General features: G+C 41.9%; 1 protein-coding gene across 2 annotated transcripts in view; it reads right to left on the bottom strand.

The window, feature by feature from the left end:
- The window catches only part of ICA1L (islet cell autoantigen 1 like), a 71,766-nt gene that overhangs the window by 20,350 nt on the left and 26,606 nt on the right, over positions 1-24,810 (bottom strand). Inside the window, exons 3-11 of one of the 2 annotated variants that reach the window (XM_082261313.1) lie at positions 22,713-22,881; positions 22,021-22,093; positions 18,737-18,860; positions 16,217-16,415; positions 14,839-14,964; positions 13,254-13,352; positions 6,645-6,729; positions 5,831-5,890; positions 180-413 (exon numbers count right to left, since the gene is read on the bottom strand). In XM_082261313.1, the coding sequence (XP_082117439.1) occupies positions 180-413; positions 5,831-5,890; positions 6,645-6,729; positions 13,254-13,352; positions 14,839-14,964; positions 16,217-16,415; positions 18,737-18,860; positions 22,021-22,093; positions 22,713-22,874 (1,162 nt within the window). In that variant the 5' untranslated portion in view covers positions 22,875-22,881. The remainder of the gene's footprint in view (positions 1-179; positions 414-5,830; positions 5,891-6,644; positions 6,730-13,253; positions 13,353-14,838; positions 14,965-16,216; positions 16,416-18,736; positions 18,861-22,020; positions 22,094-22,712; positions 22,882-24,810) is intronic. The other variant, XM_082261314.1, reaches the window with a different exon arrangement.

Here is a 24,810-nt window from a genome sequence, read left to right as displayed (position 1 = left end):
TTTTTTTTTATATATAAACTGTGGCAAATACACCTGGGAAAAAACACCGGAAGTGACTTTTATTTAGAAATTATTTTGTATTGTGCCTAGGTTGGTGTTTTAACACTGACCGCAATTAACCTATGCACTTTCCATGGTCCATGAACTAACCATTATTAAATATAAAAGAACTGACTTACTGCTCATTTCCCCAACAGACTGCAGGCCCGCATCAAGTAGCTGGGAAGGAAGAAATCCGGACAGCTTTTCTGATTGCTTTGTCCATAAACTAGTTTCTTGTGAACTGGGGCCTCCAAACAAATTCTGCTCTTCTTGTGACAGCTCTGGAGACAGGGGGGCTTGTAAGTTCAAGAAGGAGAACTCTTGATCAAAATCTTCTGCTTCTCTACTGTCCAATAACAGATGCTTAGGTTCTGTAAGTAAAACAAATATCTTTGGTTTCATGTAAATAAAACTGGATAGGCCTAACCACTTCTGGACCGGAAGGATTTGCCCCTTTATTGACCAGGCCATTTGTTGCGATTCGGCATTGCGTTACTTTAACAGACAATTGCGCAGTCGTGCGACACTGTACCAAAATAAAATTGATGTCCTATTTTCCCACAAATAGAGCTTGGTTATATTTGATCACCTCTACAATTTTTTATTTTTTGCGCTATAAACAAAAAATATATATATTTTTCACATTCTGCTATATAACATTCCCAAAAAAAAAAATGTAAAAATCAAAATTCTTCTTTTTAGACCAATTTGTATTTTGCTACATATTTTTGGTAAAAAAAAAAAAAAAAAAAAAAAAAAAATCGCAATAAGCGTATTTTGATTGGTTTGCGCAAAAGCTATCGCGTCCACAAACTAGGGAAAAGATTTGTCATTTTTATTTTTTACTAGTAATGGCAACGATCTGCGATTTTTAGCGGGACTGTGACATTGATGCAGAATGATCAGACCCCTAACTGACATTTTTGGGGGGGATCAGTGACATTACTACAGTAATCAGTACTAAAAATATACACTGTTACTGTAATAATGACACTGTCGGGGAAGGGGTTAACCTAGTGGGTGATCAAAGGATTAAATGTGAGCCTAGGGGAGTGTTTACTAACTGTGGGGGGGAGGGGCTTGTGAAATGACCATAGAGGCCTGTGATCCTATATAGAAGGATCACAGGAGCTCTGTGATAATTTCAGAGAGAACGGTCGGCTGTGTTTACAACAGCTGACAGTCCTCTCTCAGCAGGGAGCAATTGTGGCCGCCGGTCCCGTGTATCGGCATCCCTGCTGCCTAGTGGGGGAGGTGGGGGGGGGGGGGTAAGGACGCCACCAGCGGTGCGCGCTATTAGGGGCACTGGTCAAGAGGGAGGAGCCAGGAGTGCTGGCAGGGGACCCAAGAAGAAGAGGATCGGGGCTGTTCTGTGCAAAACCACTGCACAGAGCAGTTAAGTTTGACATGTTTATTTAAAAAAAAAACAAAAAACCTTAGGGCTCTTTCACACGGGCGTATGTCCGCATATTACCCCATCCGTTTACAGGTGATATACGGACATAATGCATGTCAATGGGATTGCGGATGTCAGCGGATTTGTGTCCTTTCAGTTCTGTTCCGTTTTTTGGAACGGAACAGAACAGAACCCCATTTTTCTTCCGTTAAAAAAAACGGAACGGATGCAAAATCGGATGTCAGCGGTGTCATCCGCTGACATCCTCAATCCCTATAGACATACATTATGTCCGTATATCATCCGCAAACGGATGGGATGATATGCGGACATACGGAGCGGATGACACAAGGGCCGCCCATCAGTGCCGCCTATCAGTGCCCACCAATGCTGCATATCAGTGCCACATATCAGTGCCCATCAGTGCTGCATATTAGTGCCGCCCATCAGTGCCTCCTCATAAGTGCTTGGCAGTGCGGCCTCATCAGTGCAGGAAAAAAACGTATCTATTTACAAAATTTTATAACATAAACAAAAAAAAAATTTTTTTTTTTTTCAAACTTTTCGGTCTTTTTTCATTTGTTTAGCAAAAAAGAAAAAAACCTTGCGGTGATCAAATACCACCAAAAGAAATCTCTGTTTGTGGGGAAAAAATTACATAAATTTAGTTTAGGTAGTGTTGCATGACCGTTCAATTGTCATTCAAAATGCAATAGCGCTAAAAGCTATAAATTGGCCTGGGCGGGAAGGGGGAAAAATGCCCAGTATTGAAGTGCTTAATATTATGTGTACCCTAGGCTACTAAATTTGGGCTATAACGAACCAGCTTGTTTTAATCTTTTTTTTATATATAATTTATTCAATGTTATGCCTCATTTAAAGTCCTATTAACATTTGATTTGGTTTATGTACGTACACATAGCGGATGGAGACATAGCATTTAAGCACCAGATCACAACCTATTTTTTTGTTTTTAGAAATAAAAGCTTATCACTTTAAGCTACCCTGCCAGTGTTAAATGGTCTGTCTCATTCCTGTAAGAGCTTTTCTGTTGATAAACAACAGACTTACTGGTTGGATGACCAGATGAAAACAGGAGAACAAAAGGAACCGAATGCAGTCATCACATCTAAGAACTAGTAAATTGCAATATTATAAATGCTTGCTTTTGGGTTTAATGCGGCTTAAACTGGGAGGATGATTTTGTTGCAGAGTGCAAATACAATCCCACTGTGTGAAGCCTGCTAAAATCTGGCAAAGTGGGCGGCTTTTAGCAAAATTTTAATTTTCTCCATAGCTTTAGATAAATGTCAATTACTGCTTAAATTCTGAATATTATTTTGCTTACAAAATATGTTATAGGGCTCATGATGCTATGTACTCGGAAACACATCCACATGAAGACAAATGGGCAGTACAGATAAAGCAGACTATAGGCAGATTTGCATAATTGGTTTATTCTATGGACTTTGATAATTTAGGACTACTCGCTCCTAATGATTTAAAAATTCTTACAGAAGCACACTCAGCTGCTAATAGTTTAAAATTTCCAGTAAATTTACTCTAAAAGATATTGCTAGCATTAAATGTGGTTCCACTGGCTGTTTTCATATTCCCACGTCTGCAAACTGTCTGGTACCTGATTTAATGGAAATGATAATGCTTGAATTACTCTCAGGCATGCTAGAGAATAGATTGAGGCACTAACTGTGAAAACACCAGGATTATCATACAAAGACATTAATTTAGGTTTTGCAGCCGCGCTAGCAAAATTCTTGCAAGTTAGAAACAGGAAAAACAACAAATGATAGTGTAATAATGGATACAGTGTTTGGCTGACTGGTATAGAGGAATGCATGCCGTATATTAACAGAGACACAGATCCACTCTAAACTTATTATCTTTTCCATTTTCCCACAATTGGGCTTTTGTCAGCCTATTCAATTGTTTCTCTATACATTACCTAGAAGTAAGGCTTTAAATACAACATTAAGCAAATGTATAGTCTTTTCAATGCTTTTTAAGAAAAACATGATGATATCAGCTTCAGGTACATAATCTTATTGTGTGTTAAGGTTTAAAATAATATGTTTCTATAGCTAAAATAGAATTATATACTGTATGTACATCAGGGCTGTATATTTGCTTTTTACATAAGCAAGCTCTGAAACCTGCTTTGTAGTGTTAAGGCCCGTACACACGATAAGAAAATTGGAAGTAAAATTTTGTCCGACGAACGATCTGCTGATTTCAGGATCGTTAGTATGGTGCTTTCGACAGCCGATTCCAAATTTTCGGACGACTAAAACAAAATCTGCAGGCTATAAAATGTTTATCGTACGTGAACACAACGTCCAATTTTGGTTTGAGTAGTACAGTTTTCGAAAATCGTAAGAGCAAGACTACACATGCTCAGAAACAAAAGCACACATACAAAACAACTAAACAAATGACATCACTTCTGAAGTTGAATTCTGTCATAAGAGAATTTTCGTATGTTGAGCAACCTCTTCACTTTCAATATGAGACTAGCATGCAACAAAAAAAAAAAAAAAAACAGGTGAAAATTTGTCTGATAATTTGATCGGGGTGTACGAGGCTTCACACAAGGGTTAATGTATTCCTAAATTGGATGACTGACTGAATCAATGCTCTCCCTGTAAAAAGGTAAAGGGGTAGTTCCACGTTATGGACCAGATAATATATATCTCTATAGCTGCTGCCTCCACTTAAACAGCTACCAAGGTAGATGTCAGAATATAGTTTACCAAATAAAGTGGATGTGGCGCTGCATATGATACAATGTGCTGCTATATGTGTCTCAAAAAATTGTGTAAAAGAACAACACAAATATAAACATGTCAGCATATTACATACTTCTATTGTGCTGCTCTCCCTGTGGCCAACATCTTAGGCAGAGTCATACTCTCCCCTGCCTCTAGTGGTTAATGAACACATATTTTTCCTAATGATACAAAATATGGATGAACACCACAAAAGGCGTAAAGAAAAAAAAGAAAACACAACCCTGCAAAAATAGCTCAAACTACGGAGGTTATTTACCAAAACTGGAGCGTGCAAAATCTGGTGCAGCTCAATCACCTTCCAGATTTTATTTCCAAAGCTTAATTGAACAAGCTGAAGTTAGGACGATTGGCTACTATGCACAGCTGCACTAAATTCTGAGTGCACCAGTTTTAGTAAATCTCTCCCTGTGTTCTCACTTAAAATGAACCATACTTTTCCTTTAAGTGTAGGTTTATATTAAGGCCGTTTTGAACTCGCGCAATTTAAAACCGGCATTTTCAGTCCGACTTGGGGGGTGATTTCACAGACATCTGTGCGGGTTCCTGCACAGATGTCTACTGAAATCGCCCCCCGAAGTCGCCAAACGTAGTGCAATTTCTGGCAACTGGCTCCGATTTGACATGCGATTTGACATGTCAAAACAGATCATTGTGAATGTGGGCTAAAAGGTGCCAAAGTTTGCCCAATCTAGCAATTGGCAGGCAAATCTAGTAATGATTTCATGGGGGGGTGGAGACTAGCGATCATTTACAATTTTTTTTTTTTTACAGGTACTGTTGTGGAGGGATCTGGGGGTCTAAAAGACCCCCAAACCCCTCCTCTGCACTTAAAAGCATTCAAAACGCCAAGTTTGGCTGTTTTGAATGCTGTAATTTTTTTTATTTGGCGCCGAGTAATCACGACATCACTTCCGGGTTTTTACTTCGAGACCCGATCAGAGCCGAATGCGGCTTTGATCAGGTCTTCTCTTCAGCGGCCGTGCTGGTAGGATGCCGGGTCTCCCGGTGGGACAGGAGACCCGTGCGAGCTGCGGAAGGCAGCGGGAGGGGGGACGTCCCCTCCTTGCAATGACAGCCGAGCGGCTTCTCAGCCGCATCGGTTGTCATTACAATATAGCCGACCGTCGGCTATGGATGCCGGTACCGGTGTGATGCCTCTAGCTGCAGGCATCACTCTGGTACAGTACTTTCCCGAAATATCGGTAACCTCAGGGGCCGATTCCAATATATAACGGGGAAAGTGCAGATCGGGCCTCTATATATTGGCTTTGCCGATAATCGGTCGATCCCTAGTGGTGACATATGACCTAATCCCACGTTACAGTGCCCAGATTTGGCAGCCAATTTCGGAGCTCGAGCACTGTTACATGACTCAGGGAAAGATGTCACCATTCCCTTTGATACTAACATCTCGGATTTCAGTGTCATCTGCAGAGGAGGCAGGAGCTCTGGGGGAGTATAACAGGGAAAAGGGGCCCTTTAAGAGGCACTGCCACTTTACCCTGCATTTTAACTGGCAGATTGGAAACACTAATGGTTTACCTAGTTCTTTTTTTTTTTTACCATATCTTACAAGTGAACTTACCCTCTTTTAAAGCAGCTTTTTCAGCAACATCAAAATCAAAAAGATTCCCATTCACATTACCTAGGATTAAAAACAAAGGATGTTGGTACAGTTTTTCGATACAGAAAGTATACCTGGCACACGTAGAAAGAACTGGACACACGAAGGTCAAGGGTCTACTGACAAAGCAGCGGGGCGAAGGGGGATGGAAGGAAAATCAAAGCTTTTGGTGGCACTACCATTATAGAAAATTGCACTTATTTTGGAGTCTGTACCTTTGATTGCCTTGCATCTGCAAGTTATCGTTTTAGGTACATTCACAAGCAGGATTTCTAAATGTGTTTGCTGACAAACAAAACTTGTATGAACACAGTAAGGCAGCATTTACACAGGCGGCGGTTTGGTGCGAATTGCAGTGGCAGGAATCTTCCAATTCCTGCTGTTGCTGTGAGGGGCTAGCTGCAGCCACCAATCTTGCTCATTATAATTACAGGTCGCTGACAGCCACAGCTGTTCGCAGCTGTCCTCAGAGCCAGCAATTACTTGCGACGATCGCTACAGGATGCACACAAAGCACGTTCAGCAATGATCACCGCAGATAATCCCTGGCTGTGCAGACAGCTGCGAATAGCTGCGGCCACCAGTGACCGGTCATTATAGTGAATGGGATCAGCAGCCACAGTTAGGCGCTCACAGCAGCAGCAGGATTTAAGAAATTCCTGCTGCTGCAATGTGCGCTGTGCTTAACCGCCCATGTGAATGTAGCGCTGGATAACACTACAACACTAATTTCTAAAATGATCAAATTAAACAACTACTGTATATATACACTTACCGGAATTTGCTTCTTGGTTGCTTGCCATTTCCCCTTCTTGTCCATTCTTGCTTAGGTTGCCTGTATATTCTTGCTGCTTGGTAGGCTGAAAGCCACATAAATAGGATCACATAAATTGGCAGATAAAGATCAGAACATAGTTATTCATACATTATACCATGGTCTCTTAATATGCTAAATGTGGAGCAATTGATTGGAGATTAGAATCTGGAATACAAAAAAATGAATTACATTGAAATGTTTGAGCAATTCCCTGAAGTTTGTGCAAACCAAAATGTGACTTTTAATTGATGTCTAGATCATCATTATCTAATTAGTAAGAGGATTTTTAAGCAAAAAAAAAGTAAAAAGAAATCTAAAATAGCTTAAACATTGATCAGCCATAACAATATCACCACTGACAAGTAAAGTGAATAACACTGATTATCTTGTGCCAATGGCACCTGAACGTGAGTGCATTGTATTAGGCAGCAAGTTGTCCCTGAAATTGAAAGCAGAAGAAATGGGCAAGCGTAAGGACGTGGCTAAACCATTGGGTTAGAACAACTCTAAAACGTAATCTTTTGTAGAATGATTTTGTTCTGCAGTAGTCAGGACCTATTAAATTGTGGTCCAAGGAAGAAAAACTGGTGAACCGGCTTACAGGGTCATGGGTAGATATAACCAACAACACCTGCGCCACCAAAACCCCTATAGCTGCTGTGTTTTAAAAACAAACAGTATTCAAACTACAATACAGTACTTCTATGCATACATTTACACACCGCTTGTTTACACCATTACTGTGCTTTAAAAACACTATAAATATAGATTAGGGCTGCCACGACTCGTCGACGTAGTCGACTACGTCGACTACAAAAAATCGTCGATGTGCGGAAAATGCGTCGACGCGTGACGTCACACGCCCCCGGCCGGCCGGCGCGCCGCTTGAAGCATTGCCGGCCGGGTGAAATTCCCCCGCCGGGCTCCGTCGGAGACGAGAGGTGAGTGCTGACCGTCTCCAGCACCCCTGTACTCCCTGTACTGCCACAGCTTCTGCCGCAACACACATTCGCCATCCTCCCCCGATCACCCAGCTACTTACACGTCACATTTGCGGCGCTACACCGGCTTGTAATGGTCTGTACTAGGTGGGAGGGCTTACTGGGGGGTCTGCACTGGAAGGGGGGCTTACTAAGTGGTCTGTACAGTACAGACCACTTAGTAAGCCCCCCTCCCAGTACAGACCCCCCAGTAAGCCCTGTACTAGGTGGGAGGGCTTACTGAGGGGTCTGCACTGGGAGGGGGGCTTACTAAGAGGTCTGTACTGGGTGGGAGGGCTTACTGGGGTGTCTGTACTGGGAGGGGGGGCTTACTAAGGGGTCTGTACTGGGTGGGAGGGCTTACTGGGGTGTCTGTACTGGGAGGGGGGGCTTACTAAGGGGTCTGTACTGGGTGGGAGGGCTTACTGGGGGGTCTGCACTGGAAGGGGGGCTTACTAAGTGGTCTGTACAGTACAGACCACTTAGTAAGCCCCCCTCCCAGTACAGACCCCCCAGTAAGCCCTGTACTAGGTGGGAGGGCTTACTGGGGTGTCTGTACTGGGAGGGGGCCTTACTAAGGGGTCTGTACTGGGTGGGAGGGCTTACTGGGGTGTCTGTACTGGGAGGGGGGGCTTACTAAGGGGTCTGTACTGGGTGGGAGGGCTTACTGGGGTGTCTGTACTGGGAGGGGGGGCTTACTAAGGGGTCTGTACTGGGAGGGGGGGCTTACTAAGGGGTCTGTACTGGGTGGGAGGGCTTACTGGGGTGTCTGTACTGGGAGGTGGGGCTTACTAAGGGGTCTGTACTGGGAGGGGGGGCTTACTAAAGGGGTCTGTACTAGGTTGGAGGGCTTACTGAGGGGTCTGTACTAGTGTACTGGGAGGGGGGCTTACTAAGTGGTCTGTACAGTACAGACCACTTAGTAAGCCCCCCTTCCAGTACAGACCCCTCAGTAAGCCCTCCCACCTAGTACAGACCCCTTAGTAAGCTCCCCCTCCCAGTGCAGACCCCTCAGTAAGCCCTCCCACCCAGTACATACTGTACTAGGTGGGAGGGCTTACTGAGGGGTCTGCACTGGGAGGGGGGCTTACTAAGTGGTCTGTACTGGGTGGGAGGGCTTACTGAGGGGTCTGTACTGGGAGGGGGGTTTAGTAAGTGGTCTGTACTAGGTGGGAGGGCTTACTGAGGGGTCTGTACTGGGGGGGGAGCTTAGTAAGTGGTATGTACTAGGTGGGAGGGCTTACTGAGGGGTCTGTACTGGGAGGGGGGGGCTTAGTAAGTGGTCTGTACTAGATGGGAGGGCTTACTGAGGGGTCTGTACTGGGAGGGGGGCTTACTAAGTGGTCTGTACTGGGTGGGAGGGCTTACTGTGGGGGGCTGTACTGGGAGGGGGGCTTACTGAGGGGTCTGTATTAATTACAGGATTAATTAGCTAATCAAAAAGACACTAAAATTAAGCAAAAAAACAAAAAATTTAAATAATCGTTAGATTAGTCGACTAATCGTAAAAATAATCGATAGATTAGTCGACAGACAAATTAATCGTTAGTTGCAGCCCTAATATAGATTTCAAGTAATTAAATACTATCATAACATATTCAAGTGCTTATCGTTCAAAGTGATTCAATCAACAAAATGAAATCAATCAAATACAGTGCTTTGTGCCATGTCTTTTTAAAGTACAACAAAAGGCTAAACATTTTATTATTCTGGTCTCAACCAATATTTAGCATTGTCTTTTAGTTTCACTTCCTGCGATAATGGTAAATGGGACAAATAGAGAGGGTGAATCTCCCTAATAAGGGCACAGATAGCAGTAAAGACTTGGCAAGTGATCTAATACCCCTATCCAAATTTCAAAGTTTTATACTTTAAAACATTCATTGGTCTAGTAATTTGTGATAGTTAACAAAGTGCTAGTATAATTAGTAAAGTGCATACACAAATGTGTCTGGGGGGGAGATACTGAACAATTTAAATCTATTCATGGTTATACTGTAATGTACAAAAGACAAACTTAATAATGCATTCACATTACTAAGCAAAATCCACATCAGATTAAAATTATGTTTGGTCTTTTTCAGTTGACCATTTTCTAGGCAATAGGTTGCAAAACCTGCTGGAATTTGCAGCTGGAACTCCCAGTTGCGAACAAACTATGTGCGAAGGTGCAGAGTCAGAATCAGACTTATACTGCATTGAATTGCTAAAACCACAAACCAGGCAAAAACCTTGCTAAATTTTGGTCCATAGCTGCCAAACACTCCAAAGCACGCTCAAGGCCCAGCTGCCAACCCCCCACCCCCCATCCTTTCTGTGCAGGTGCTGGAATATTCAAGCAGGTAAACATTTTCTCTTTCAATTCATCATAGTTCCCAATTGTCCATTAACATACAGATCTGTTGGGGTTTTTCCACTATGAATGGCACCAGATACACTGCCCAACATTCTTTGGGCCATACATCTCACACAGCAACCTGCTCAAAGTTCTCTAGGAATTCTTCATCCTCAGTGAGCATCTTTCACTAGAATTCAGCTAATTTAATTTTACCCACTTTCCTATGGGTAACAGAGCTCACTTTGTGCATTTTGATAAGTATTTGCTCTTTCACAGAGCTAAAAGTTGTCTTGCCATGCTTTGTACCGTATTTTCGCGACTATAAGGAGCACCGGATTATAAGGCGCAGTATCAGTTAACAGTAAATTTTCAAACTATTTTCATATATAAGGCGCACTTTTTATTTTTTTGGAACTTTGATCCGCGCGAGGTTTACTGGCAGGTGCTCATCGCGAACCCTCGGATGACAGTTCTGGATACTTTATGCCAGGCATCCACTATCCACTGGCACACAGTGGCATAACTGGCCCGGCGTTGCCTCCCGGTCTTCGTGAAGGAATGCTCTCCTTCCATCATCCAGTTTTCCCACGTGATTCGCAGTTTCGTCTTGAAGGAACGATTGACACTTATGTCCAGTGGTTGCACCCCTTTGGTCAAACCATCCAGTTAACGGTAAATTTTCAAACTATTTTCATATATAAAGGCGCACCGGATTATAAGGCGCACTGCCAGTTTTTGATCAAATTTTAGGATTTTCAGTGCGCCTTATAGTCCGAAAAATACGGTAGTTTGAGTCACTGCTGCCAAATGATGATTACACCAGTCCACGGAAGACTCCCAAACTGGAGGAATCCGTTTGGGCACACGTGGGTCTTACCCAGGTGGCGACATTCTCTCTAGCCACAGTATTTTGGGTTTCATTTCAGCAACGTCCTTTTCTAAACGCCCCCACACTGCTTACACAGTCCCCAGCACCTGCACAGTTTTAGCAAATTAGGCTTTTTAAATAAATAAAATACAATGCTATTATGTCATTTATTTAATATTTATTGATATTAGGGGGATATCTTATACAGAAGCTGGTATTTTATACAAAAGAGAATTTATTTTTCGTTCGCGCGGGTTAGAAAATCTTTTGTCAAATTAGGCTCTTTAACTCTTGCAGGTTTATAGGACATCTGCCACACACAATAAGCAGTTTCAATTAATAGCTCCTAGCATAGAGCATACACAGTTCATCACAGAACTTACTTTTTATTGATTAGCAGCAGAATCAAATTATGCCCTTTGTATACCTCCACCATATGTCAGGATTCAGCTTCAAATATATAGCTCATTCCACTCCACATCTTTGCATTTTAGGGCTTTCTCTTCACATTTATTCAAATGAAAATATTTCTTAAGGCAGGGCTTCCCATGCAAGGATTTCCAACATCATTTCAAACAACAAAAACTGGTGTCCTTATGTAGGCTTCTGGCTATTCTGGTCCACTCACACCTTCCATTCTGCCACCACACCGGTATTGGCGCAGTCAAATGTAAAGACTTTCTTAGGGTCTGCATATATACACTGCTCACGGCCAAGGAAGCAGCCTTAAACCTCTATCAGATCCCAAACAAAATGACCTGGGCACAGATGCACAATTGGAGAAGGCCAACTAACACCTAAGATGTGGCTCTAGGAACAAAGGCACTCAAAGCTCTAAAAAGCCTCCAGACTTCAGGACCCAGACTAGAGCTTACTAATCTCTGAGAAACAAAAAGCTTGTTTTCTCAAACCCTGGAGTTCCTCACTCTGTGTAGGTGAGAAACCTAGGTGACTCATGAATACCATTCACAAACCTGCCAGACAGTTTCACACTTGGTCAGGGTCCCCTTACATGCTAAACTGTGTTCACCCAGCTCTGTCTGATGTAACTGTCTGCAACATAGATAAAATCACAACTGAAATCCACCAAGACAATGCAGACATCATATGACAGCAGAGTGGCAGGAGCTGAAGTTCTAATCAGAGGTCCAATTTTCAACTAAAATGGTAAAACATTTGAAGAGGCGAATAAGATGTGTGACTAGTCAATGAATTGGGAAAGTCTAAGCCACAAGGAAAGGAAATTGATTCTGAAATAGAACTGCTAAGAAATTTAATAGCATGAGTTAACCACTTAAGCCCTGGAGGATTTTACCCCCTTCCTGACCAGGGCCTATTTTGCGATTCGGCACTGCGTGATTTTAACGGACAATTGCGCGGTCATGCGACGCTGTACCCAAATAAAATTGACGTCCTTTTTTTCCCACAAGCAGAGCTTTCTTTTGGTGGTATTTGATCACCTGTGCGATTTTTTGATCATGCGCTATAAACAAAAAAAGAGCGACAATTTTGCAAAAATAACAATATTTTTCACATTTTTTTTATATGAAATTCCCCAAAAATATGTAAAAATAAATTTTTTTTAACATTTTAGGCTACAGATGTTTGGAAAAAAAAAAAAAAAAAAAAAAAAAAAAAAAAAAAAAAAAATCGCAAAAAGCGTAAATTGATTGGTTTGCGCAAAAGTTATTGCGTTTACTAAGGGAAAGATTTTTGTCATTTTTATAGTTTTTTTTTTAACGAGTAATGGCGGCGATCTGCAATTTTTTTTGCGGGACTGCAACATTGCGGCGGACAGATCGGACCCTTGACTGACATTTTTGGGGGTACCAGTGACATTACTACAGTAACCAGTGCTATACATATGCACTGTTACTGTAAAAATTACACTGGCAGGGAAGGGGTTAACTTTATTTGAGAAGGAGGGGTTAAGTGTGTCCCTAGGGGCGTGTTTCTAACTGTGATTGGATGTGGCTTGTGATGTAACAGCAGAGATCTACGGTCCTACATAGCAGGGCCGAGTGATCTGTGCTGTTACACAGGGGAGAATGACAGGCGGCTTTGTTTACATTAGCCGCCTGCCTTTCTCCTGGTGTAAACGACGATCGCGAGTGACCGGCGGACATCGGGTCCGCCACTCACACGCGCGGGGGAGGGGTCTGTGAGCGAGCGGGAGCGCGCCTCCAGCGGCGCGCACTTGCTCCTTAGAGCCTCACAGGCTAGCGACGTAGTACTACGTCGCTTTGCCTGTGAGGGGCTGACTGCCGACGTAAATCGCCGTTAGGCAGTCGGCAAGTGGTTAAATGTTTCTATTTATCTTTAACTATTGCTCTGAGACTAACAATTCAATAATAATAATAATAATAGTAATATATTCAAACCTTAAGATAGGACGGAGTATATGGAAGCATCTCTTGAAATTCCTCCTGAATTTCAGACATTAGATGTGCAGTCGTCTTCCAAAACTGAACAAGCGTTCTCTGTTATGAAAAGAAACAGGCATTGGCACTCTATGATATGGCATTTTACTGTACAATGCACCAAAAATGCAATTATCCCTTCAGGTACAGTTAAGAAGACAACTGTAATAAAGTGAACGGTCAGCATTTGAAACTTTAAAAAGTCTTTTCTAGGTGCAGCCCTCTTATTATCCAGAAAGCAGTTTCTGTGTACTCCTCTGAAACTGGTTTGATTTTGTTACCAAGTCCTTGACTTCCCTGACATCAGGGCTAAGCCTCAGCCACCATTAATTCCTAGTCCATTATTGGCCTTTAAAGCATTCATATGGAAGATGGCAGCTGGGTAAGGCTTAGTCCAAAAATCAGGGAAGGCATACTCTTTTTACAGCAAGACCAAGACAGAGCAGCACATAAAAAGGTTTTGGGCTAAAAAAAAAAAAAAATGTAAATAGTATCTGCAATTTTCATTTATTTTTTTTAAGTTTTTATATGTTCTGTACTTACAAATTTTATTTAAAGCAGTATTAAACCCAAAAGCAAGCATTTATTATATTGCAGCTTTTGGGTTTAATACTGCTAGAAGACAGACAGTACGTCTGTAGTTTTTCAAAAGAACAAGCTCTCTTGTAGATGTTACAGTGACGGGACAAACCATTTACCACTGACAGCAGTGCTTACAATGACCAGCTTTTATTTATGTAAAGCCTTTACCACAAAAGGAACAAAGCAGTTGCTGTAACTGCTTATAAAGTATTAGCTGGAGTTTGGCTTCAATTTGTTAGTGTATTTAAATCTGCTAGTACACCAAGCAAAACCCTCCCCCCAAGATTGACAATGCTGGTGTCCAAATGTTTCCCCAGTGCTCATTCATCCAGAGCGAGGGCACTCTAATACAGGAGGTGTGTTACTGGCCAGATTACCAGGTGGAAAAAGAAATCTAAATGCAGCCACCACATCTAATGACTGGTAAGCTGTAATATATTGCATTTCTGGTTTGGGGTTTATTGCCACTTTAAAGTGATCCTGTACTCCATATTAAAATCTTACAAGTACATTTTCTGCCTAAGAACAAAGGCCACAAGAAGCATGGTTAAGACAATATTAGCCTAAAAAGCTTCTCATGTACCCCACTCTCTAATAAAGTTTCACGTCGTTACTGGAGTTAGTTAGACCTTTCCTGATTTCATGACATAGCCCTGCCAACCACATTGTCAATACTAGTGTCCAATGGGACCACTTCCATTGCTAGAAAGGACACTCTCAATGGAAAGGAGACATTTCTGGCTAAAAAGAATAAGATAATAGCAGGCAACTCGTAGAATCTTTTCTTAGGCAAGAAATTTACTTTTAAACTGTTTAAAATGGAGTACAGGACCCCATTTAATTGACCGCAAAAACAATTTATTTTAAGATAGAATTTACCACATTTTCATAAAATCACATCAAATCAAGTTCGTGATCACAATAAGAGCAAGGAATCTGACTTCTAGTTCCTAAAGCCTTGTACCTGATAAGATGCTAGTGAATGTGACAGTAAGTTGCAGCGGCTGGCTCCAAGAAGATCTACTTTCTGGCATACATCCATCTTTGACTTGTCAAACTGGCTCTTGGTGCTCCTAACTTGTATCTGCACCTGTAAATATGCAAGCATTGTTTTTAGAGCAATGATTTCATAAAAAGTCCTGTTTTATCTAAGCATGTGTGATACCAGTTTTCATATTCTCATTCAATATTGATCATTATTTGGTGCTACAAAAAAAAAAATACTAAAAGCAAATGTCAATCACATGTACTAGTCCTGGAAACCTCTTTGGCCAATAAAAGTGGTACATCTGCTGTAAAATACATTTGTTTTTAATATACATTTTTTATATATTTTTAAAAATAAGTTTATGTTCTTTTGTTGAAATTTGCTTTCACTTTGTTCTCATTGCACTCCTGGCATCCCTAGTTGACTGAATGCAAAATCCATAGCTACAATATTAAAGGAGAACATAAGAGAGATGGAGCTGCAAGGAGATAACAGGAGAGAAATAGAGATATGACATGTATTTTTCCACATTCCCCTTTTCCTTCCAGCTTTTTTAAGCATTAGGGCTAATAAATATCATTGCATCCAAAATCTAACCTTTAGTCACTAGAATGGCATGACATAAAGTAGAACTCCAGACACATCTTTATTTCTTTTATTTATTATTTATTTTATTATAATGTAGAAAGGGTGTGTGTAACTATGTCAGGTCTGGACTGTTTTCTGTGCCTATGTTGGAAGGATTTCCCACCACCTCCTGTCACATGGCACCAGTTACCACAAAGGGATATGCTGTAGTTCCATTCCACTAACAGTAAAATGTTTTTATGTGTCAATGATTTTTATTGAGTTTTTTTGTAGGAAAAAGGTTTAACAGTGCAAAAAGAGCCAACATGGCTCAACCATATTCTTTGAAGGCAGTAAATTTCACAGAATACATGAAATACAATGATGCCTAATCAGAGAAGCACAATAGCAAAAATTAGAAACCAGTAAATCAGAAAAAGGAACAGTAAATGTTGGTTAGGCATCCATCAGATGAGGTGAAAACATGGAGACACCGCCCCCGCTTTATTACACTAAGGGTCAGATGGTCCGGGCCAATAAAATGCTTTTAATACAGTTTGTGTCACATGAAGATTTACTCTACTATAACCTGTCATTGTAAAATTAAAATTAAATCAGTGATGTATAGAAAATAACTCTTCTCACAACTATCCTTCCATCATGAAATCCTAATATTTTTCTGAAGATCTCTGGAGAATGCATGCCTATATATTTGTGAATGGTATGAATATTTTGGTTACATAAACCCAGTTTTAATGTGTTTTTTTTATTTTATGGTTCTGCTTACCTTTCGGAATTTCTCCATCTGCTTATAGGTGTCTGGATCCAACTCCTGAGACACATCCTTCATCCATAGTAAGGCTCCTCTGTATTCTGTCCGTGCCTTCTCCATGTGGTTGACAGTCAGGAGAGTATCGGATACTGCTCGACCTGTAAAAGTGTCCATTTCTTGTTCAAGGCGATACAACGGAGTACAGAGGGCCAACCTAAGAACACGCAAAAGAATGAAACCGCTGTAAACAGAGGGTTATCTTTTTTGTTGCATCATTCTGTAGGTACTTTTAACTTTGCAAAAGCTATATTAAAGTGGTTCTAAAGGCAAAAGGTTTTTTTACCTTAATGTATTCTCTGCAAGGTGAAAAACCTGTGTGCAGCTTCCCCCACCAGCTCCCCCTTATACTTACCTGAGTCTGATCTTGATCCAGAGATGTGTCAGAGATAAGTGTTTTCCCCTTCTCACAGGGCAGATTGAATGTCAATGAAATCCTGGCAGTGGGGGGTGCTGGGTGCGCCACTTTTTCCATGTCTACAGACATAGGCAACGAGGCTAGGGATCGAGCCCGCAGGTGTGCCACAATAGAAGCAGCTTCCCATGGTGGTGCACCGAGAAGAGAAGCCAGGAGCACCAGTAGGGGACCCCAGAGGAGGAGAGGGAGGATCAGGGCTGCTCTGTGCAAAACCATTGGACAGAGCAGGTAAACATGTTTATTATATATATATATATATATATATATATATATATATATATATATATATATATATATATATATATATATACACACATACACACACACACACACACAGTGGGTACGGAAAATATTCAGACCCCCTTAAATTTTTCACTCTTTGTTATATTGCAGCCATTTGCTAAAATCATTTAAGTTCATTCTTCTTCCTCATGAATGTACACATAGCACCCCATACTAACAGAAAAACACAGAATTGTTGACATTGTTGCAGATTTATTAAAAAAGAAAAACTGAAATATCACATGGTCCTAAGTATTCAGACCCTTTTCTGTGACACTCATATATTTAACTCAGGTGCTTTCCATTTCTTCTGATCATCCTTGAGATGGTTCTACACCTTTATTTGAGTCCAGCTGTGTTTGATTATACTGATTGGACTTGATTAGGAAAGCCACACACCTGTCTATATAAGACCTTCCAGATCACAATGCATGTCAGAGCAAATGAGAATCATGAGGTCAAAGGAACTGCCTGAAGAGCTCAGAGACAGAATTGTGGCAAGGCACAGATCTGGCCAAGGTTACAAAAAAATTTCTGCTGCACTTAAGGTTCCTAAGAGCACAGTCGCCTCCATAATCCTCAAATGGAAGACGTTTGGGAGGACCAGAACCCTTCCTAGAGCTGGCCGTCCGGCCAAACTGAGCTATCAGGGGAGAAGAGCCTTGGTGAGAGAGGTAAAGAAGAACCCAAAGATCACTGTGGCTGAGCTCCAGAGATGCAGTCAGGAGATGGGAGAAAGTTGTAGAAAGTCAACCATCACTGCAGCCCTCCACCAGTCGGGGCTTTATGGCAGAGTGGCCCGACGGAAGCCTCTCCTCAGTGTAAGACATATGAAAGCCCACATGGAGTTTGCTAAAAAACACCTGAAGGACTCCAAGATGGTGAGAAATAAGATTCTCTGGTCTGAGGAGACCAAAATAGAACTTTTTGGCCTTATTTCTAAGCGGTATGTGTGGAGAAAACCAGGCACTGCTCATCACCTGTCCAATACAGTCCCAACAGTGAAGCATGGTGGTGGCAGCATCATGCTGTGGGGGTGTTTTTCAGCTGCAGGGACAGGACGACTGGTTGCAATCGAGGTAAAGATGAATGCGGCCAAGTACAGGGATATCCTGGACAAAAACCTTCTCCAGAGTGCTCTGGACCTCAGACTGGGCCAAAGGTTTACCTTCCAACAAGACAATGACCATAAGCACACAGCAAAAATAACGAAGGAGTGGCTTCACAACAACTCCGTGACTGTTCTTGAATGTCCCAGCCAGAGCCCCGACTTAAACCCAATTGAGCATCTCTGGAGAGACCTAAAAATGGCTGTCCACCAACGTTTCCCATCCAACCTGACAGAACTGGAGAGGATCTGCAAGGAGGAATGGCAGAGGATCCCCAAATCCAGGTGTGAAAGACTTGTTGCATCTTTCCCAAAAAGACTCCTGGCTGTATTAGATCAAAAGGGGGCTTCTACTAAATACTGAGCAAAGGGTCTGAATACTTAGGACCATGTGATATTTCAGTTTTTCTTTTTTAATAAATCTGCAACAATGTCAACAATTCTGTGTTTTTCTGTCAGTATGGGGTGCTATGTGTACATTCATGAGGAAGAAGAATGAACTTAAATGATTTTAGCAAATGGCTGCAATATAACAAAGAGTGAAAAATTTAAGGGTGTCTGAATACTTTCTGTACCCACTGTATATATATATATATATATATAAAAATATTTACAATAACTTTAAGAGGTAAGTAATGTCCCACCTTCACAGACAAAATTAGTAACATACCTTTGACCAGCAGCTGAGCACAACGCATTGCCAGTAACCTTCATCATTCTTCCAGCCTGGGTGCTGTTCTGCTGAGCATGGGCCTTCAAGTGCAAACCAAAATCATTCTCCTCCTGAGAAAGAGCTGATGAAGAAGAGAGAACATACAGAGAACATCTGAACAAAAAGTCTTCATTAGGGAGATGCAGCCTCATATCTGTAGAATAGGTTTCCCATCATTCTTGAGACTGAAGAGGCAAACGCCATCCAGAACTGACTCTTCAGTACTCTGTGATAGGCAGCAGGCTGAAACACTTGACATTATAAATCACGCAAGCTCAAAAAACAAGGTCTCCCTGTTAGTACCTTGCTCTTTCTAGAAAGGCCACTATCATCTTTCTGCTGGGTTCTTTATTTTCTTTGAGGAGTGATAAGATGGCTTGTCGAAAGCAGGTGACCTGATCATATTGTCCATTTATGGCAAAGTAATAGATTCTTGGATATACATTACGGTAAGTGAACATGGTTTCCCTGGGACAGGAAGTGCATTATTGGCATCAATCACCAGGTGAAAATAAAAGGAAAAAAGGCCTGCAAAAAGAAAATTGTTGCAACCACTCCGTCCAAAAGACTGACAAATCGCAATATATCACAGCTTTGTTCTTGGGTTTTGAACACTTTAAGGCTTTGTTCACATGGACTTTAGCTTGTATGACTGGGGTAATGAATTAAAATTAACAAAAGGTCCAGTCAGTAGAATTTTCTTCCAGCAGAGGTCTGAATCATGTTTGATTCTTAACCTCTGTGCATTGTTAAACGTGGCACGTTTTTGACAAACTGCATGGTGCCAAAGTACCATGCAGCTCAGTACAGCGCAATTTAATAAAAAAGAAAAAAAAAAAGGGTCAGGGACTTCTTTCTTTGCTTTTCTACGTATAAGGCAGCCCACTGAAATAAATGGGCTGCCTACATGCAGAACACAGTATGCAACAATGTGAACGTAGCCTCAGATCCTTCACATCACTATACTTTTAATTACATCAGTGTTCTCAGCCCCCCCTGCACATCATCCCTCCCTTCACATTAGTCCTCAGCCCCCCTTTACATTCTTGTCCTTGGCCCTCCTTATATCACCCCTCTACTTCAAATTGCAGTTCCCAACCCCCTTCACATTCCTGTCTCAACCCCCTTTTTAGTACCCCTCCTTCACATTGCAGTCCCCCGTCACATTTCTGTGCTCACCCCCCTTCACATTCCTGTTCTCACCCCCTTTATAGCAGCCCTCCTTCACACTGCAGTCCCTAGCCCCCCCTTCACATTCCAGTCTTCACCTGCTTTGTGGAACCCTCCTTCATAGCACTCCCATCACATTCATGTCCTAACCCCCTTTGCATTCTTGTCCTCACCCTTTTTATAGCACCTCTCCTTCACATTGCAGTCCCCAGCCCCCTTCACATTCCTGTCTTCATCATCGTTGTAGAACATCCCCCCCCCCCCCCCCATATCACTCCCTTCACATTCTTGTCCTCATCCCCTTTATAGAAACCCCCTTCCTGTCTTCCCTCCCTTTATAGAATCCCCCCCTTTCACATTGCAATCCTTAACCCCCTACCCCACCTTCCCTTCACATTCCTGTCCTCACCCACTTTAAAGCAACCCCTCCTTCATATTGCAGTACATACCTGCTTTTAGACCCCCCTCCCTTTCACATTGCAGTCCTCAGCCCCCCTTTATATTCCTGTCCTTACACCCTTTATAGCACCCCCTCCTTCACACACTGCATTCCCAGCAGACCCCTTAACATTCATGCCTTCACCCCTTTTGTAGAATCCCCCCCCCCCACCTTCATATCACTCCCTTTACATCCCTGTCCTTATCCCCCTTTTATCATCCCCATGCCGTTTGTTGAGGGGGGCTGGTATTAGGTTCAAAAGTGAATTTACACTTTAGACAAGCTGCTAGCATGCTTTAGCTAGCTTTCAACAAGCTAGAAGTATTGCTAAACCTTTGGAAGCCTGCTAGCAATTCAGGTGGTTTTTATTAGGACAGCCAGTTCAGTTTTTCCAACTTTTGATCAAACAAAAATGTGGTAAAAGACACACTAAATACTGTTCTCTCGAATGACTAATGAACATTTTTAGAAATATTGCAGCTTTGTTTAATGGGCAGCTATAGAGACCCCGGAACTACATCCTCAAGGAATATGCCCAGTATACCCACTTTAGGATCTTGTGGCAGTTGTAAATGCAACTTTTAAAATATGGGAGTCCGATACCTAAATGATTAAAGACATTTCTACATCTGTTAGCAGCCATTAGCAACATCTGTTAGCAGCCATTCTAAAGTAACAGTCAATACGCTCAATGAAAAGTGTTTAGCATTTCCAAATGAACAGCTGAATGGTACCTTTAAGGCTTTAACAGAGCCGAACGCTTTGCAAATTTGCAAATTGCTTTGTAAATTCTTAATGTACACACAGAAGCCAGTATGAAAAAAAATTGTAAGAGAAATAAAGTAGAGAATTATAAAGCATTGAAGATGACTTTCACAAATCATTCACCATTGGTAAATCAATCAATGATATCAATGGTATTAAAAGTGGTTGTAAAGTTTTTTACCTTAATGGATTTTTCCGCTTTAGGGTAAAAAAAACCTTGTGTGTCCAGGGCCCTCAGCAGTTCTCGCTCCACTCAGTGGGCAGAATGTTAGCAGCGAGTACCATTGGTTCCTGCTGCTGTCAATTAAATCCTATGATGAAGGAGCAGGGGGTGAGGCAAAGCAGATAATGGTTTTGCACAGAGCTGCCTGGAACCTTCCTTCTGGGGTCCCCCTCTGGCGCTTCTAGCTCCGGCTACCTTCTGAGTACACCCAGACAGGGGAGGGTACTGGTGTGGGCTCGCTCCTGACTCCTGCTGGCTGCATCCATAGGCACAGACAGTGGGGCTCACTAGCAAGCCCACACCAGTACCACCCTAGAAAATGGCTTATTAGGGGGGAACACAGAAGGCAGGATGAGCCAGAAGCACCAGAAGGGGATCCCAGAATAGGAGGATCGGGCGGCTCTGTGCAAAACTATAGCTGTTTTGTCCTTATGGAATTGCTCCCTCTGTATCAGAAGCAGCAAGATGTCACTCCTATCGTTAGCGATCGAAAGGCTACAGAAGGAGTAATTCCATAGGGACCCAAGGGCAGCCTTTTAGTGATCCTGCCACTAGTGGCAGAATCACCTGGGTGTCATCAGCCTCAGTGATACTTCTATAGTCAAACTTAAACTCTAGGGTGTTGTTAATGTTTTTGACACTTACCATTTAAAGCCTGCTGGTATTTTTCAATTATTTTCAGCAGCTCTGATCCTGTTGCCTGAATAGAGCGAAATACCTGTGAAATGAAAATTATATTTTTGTTGGAGGTTCATCTAAATCAATACACCTTTATGTAGTACCTCAATATCATAAATCTATTCTTAAGCGCTATAAGAGCCATCAAACCCCATTTACTAACTGGACCAGAACTAGTTAGACCAATAATACCAGAAAAATTGGCTTGCTAGAAAGGTGAATTATTAGGAACATGTTAATTTTTATGGCAAAATGACTAATATAGATAACAGAGAACAGCTGGGTTCCCATGGATGAACCATCCAACTCTGAATGTCTATTGGTCATTTTCTCTTCTAGTAGCTTTCTATTTCCCCGAATGATCCTGCTTAGGTCAAAGAAGGAGAGAGCAGCGAGCAAGGCTGGCTCATAAAGAATGATAGACATCCTGAGACATATCCCAATCTTTTCCACTTGCAAACAACGGGACACTCTTTTTGGGTAGCCCAGTGGTGTATGATGGTAGAAGGACTTCTTTTTAGATTTGTATAGCTCTCTTTCACCCATAATCAGTTTTCCTCCGTATGTAGAAACATGCCTACTTAAGTAGCAAAAAATGTGTTTTCACCATTACTCTTTTTTTTTTTTTTTTTTTTTTTTTTAGTATTTTCCTTTCCTACCTCTAGCTTAGAATCCAGCTCAGCATCTGATGCAACCACATGTTCATCTTCCTTTTTCCCTGTAACCTTTATTAGGACTTGCTTGGTTTTCCAAAACTTCTTTTGCATACGGCTGACCATGGACTCGTCCTCTCCCTCCCATGTCTTCCCACTGGTGTTCATGAATTAACTGTAAGAAATAAGACAAAGAGGGAATTAGGTTTATAGCCTTAAGGTAGGTTTCCCTTCTGATGCCGCTTGTCCATTAAAGACTATATTCAGCTCTGTCTACTCGAATGTCACAAAGTAACCTTCATGAATAAATAATCACCTTCTCAAATAGCAAGTCGTGTCCAGAGCTGAATAAATTAAACATTTAAATTGCCTCAAATGTTGTAGCTGTGCAGTGTAGCCATGGTCTAAGGATGAATAAAAAGCTTTTATGTATCTGCCCTATTAATGGGGGGAAAAAAAAAAAAAACATGGCAAACAAACATTCAGCAGTTTATAAAAGGTGTTTATTTAGTGTACATCATAGTTACATAGGTTGAAAAAAAAAAAGAAAAGACAAAATGTTAAACCAATAAATCACTAATAAGGATACAGATACACTTTTTTTATAAGCTATATTACATAGCTATAGGAATTAAGTAGATACCCAACATACACAGCTCCCATCACGTCTGACAATCTCCTATACACAGGCATTGATCGACACGATCAATTTATTTGTGCGCTAGACGGGAACAAATGGGAAATCTCCCAGAAATGTCCAAACTGTCAGACACTGCCTGTGCCGAATCTCCAAATGTTATCTTTATGCCTGTTGCTGTTGGACAGTTTCCCTTACTTCTTGTCTGGTAAAGTGTTGTCAGCTGGACAGAAAGTAACATTAAAAGTGGTTGTAAACCTCAGACACGAAATATGAAAAAAAGCATATCCTATAGTGTGTACTGGTAAACCACTGTAGTAGTCAACGCTACATACAGTTAGAGCAGTAACCTTCCGGGTTCTGTGGTACACTGAGAGGCTGTCACGGACTGGAGTCAGGCTCAGAGGCCAGTAGCTACAGCGGTGGAGCAGCACCCACTGACAAGCGGGACAGGTAATACAAGCAGGTCGCCCTTGCTGATGACCAAGGTTCACCTGAGGTGCAGGGTCTAAGTACTAACTGGTATTCACCAGAGCTCCTGATGGTGGAGAAGGGTTTTGCTGCATGTTAGTACCAGGTTGAAGTCCCCAGGATCGCTCCATCAGTTGGTGTGCAAGCTGGGGTCCAGTAGCAGATATAGCAGGTAGGGATCAAGCAGAAGCGTAGTAAGGAAACAAGCCAAAAAGGTCAGTAACGAATCATTGTAGGCACGGAAAGCAGAAGGAGAGACAAAAGCGAGATACTGGCTGGAGAGAGCACAATAATCTGGCAAACAGGAAGTGCAGAGACATGGCTTAAATCAGGAAGTTCATCGGAAGAGCAAAGAGTTCAAGGTTCAAGACTAACAAGATTCAAGGCAGGTTCATTCAAGGAATTGGCCAGGGAGCTTTCCAGCATTCCAGGTGGCTCAGGAAGCCGAGTCATTGCTAGACACAGCAAAGGTCCCAGGTTCAGGTTCAGGTCCAGGCCCTGACAGAGGCTGAGGCAGCTGCCGGTCAGGTATTTGTGTGGATCCTGACAAGAGAAGTATGGCCAAAAAATAAATAAAACTGGCTATGCCTTTTTATTCCTCAACACTAACATTAACCCCTTTACCGATCGTTCTATGCTAATAGCTTCTATGCTAAAACCAGCACATGCCAGCACATAAAGGATAAGTTCATCCTTTCAAGAAAAAAATTGAATAAATGCACATATTTTTGCCAGAAAAAAATGTGAATTTATTATTTTTTCCTCCAGGAGCCTGAAAAGCACCGCACCCATGGATCAGGGATGGGATGTCAGGCTACTGCAGACAAGCCCTCCAGCTTTCTTCCTGTACCTTCATATGGAATGTCTGTTTGAAAGCTGCAGGGCTTGTGAATGAACTACAAGAGCACTTAACAGCACCCTCGATGTTCATTCAGAACTACAAGCCATCAGCAGCAGTGGCTTACAGTAGCTGTAGCTCATTCATTCACGGGAAAT

This window comes from Pelophylax lessonae, assembly GCF_965119305.1.
Source record: "Pelophylax lessonae genome assembly, chromosome: 6".
Classification (NCBI taxonomy): domain Eukaryota; kingdom Metazoa; phylum Chordata; class Amphibia; order Anura; family Ranidae; genus Pelophylax; species Pelophylax lessonae.
The sequence above is the reverse complement of the archived record's forward strand: the minus strand, read 5'-3'. Positions and strand labels throughout refer to the sequence as shown.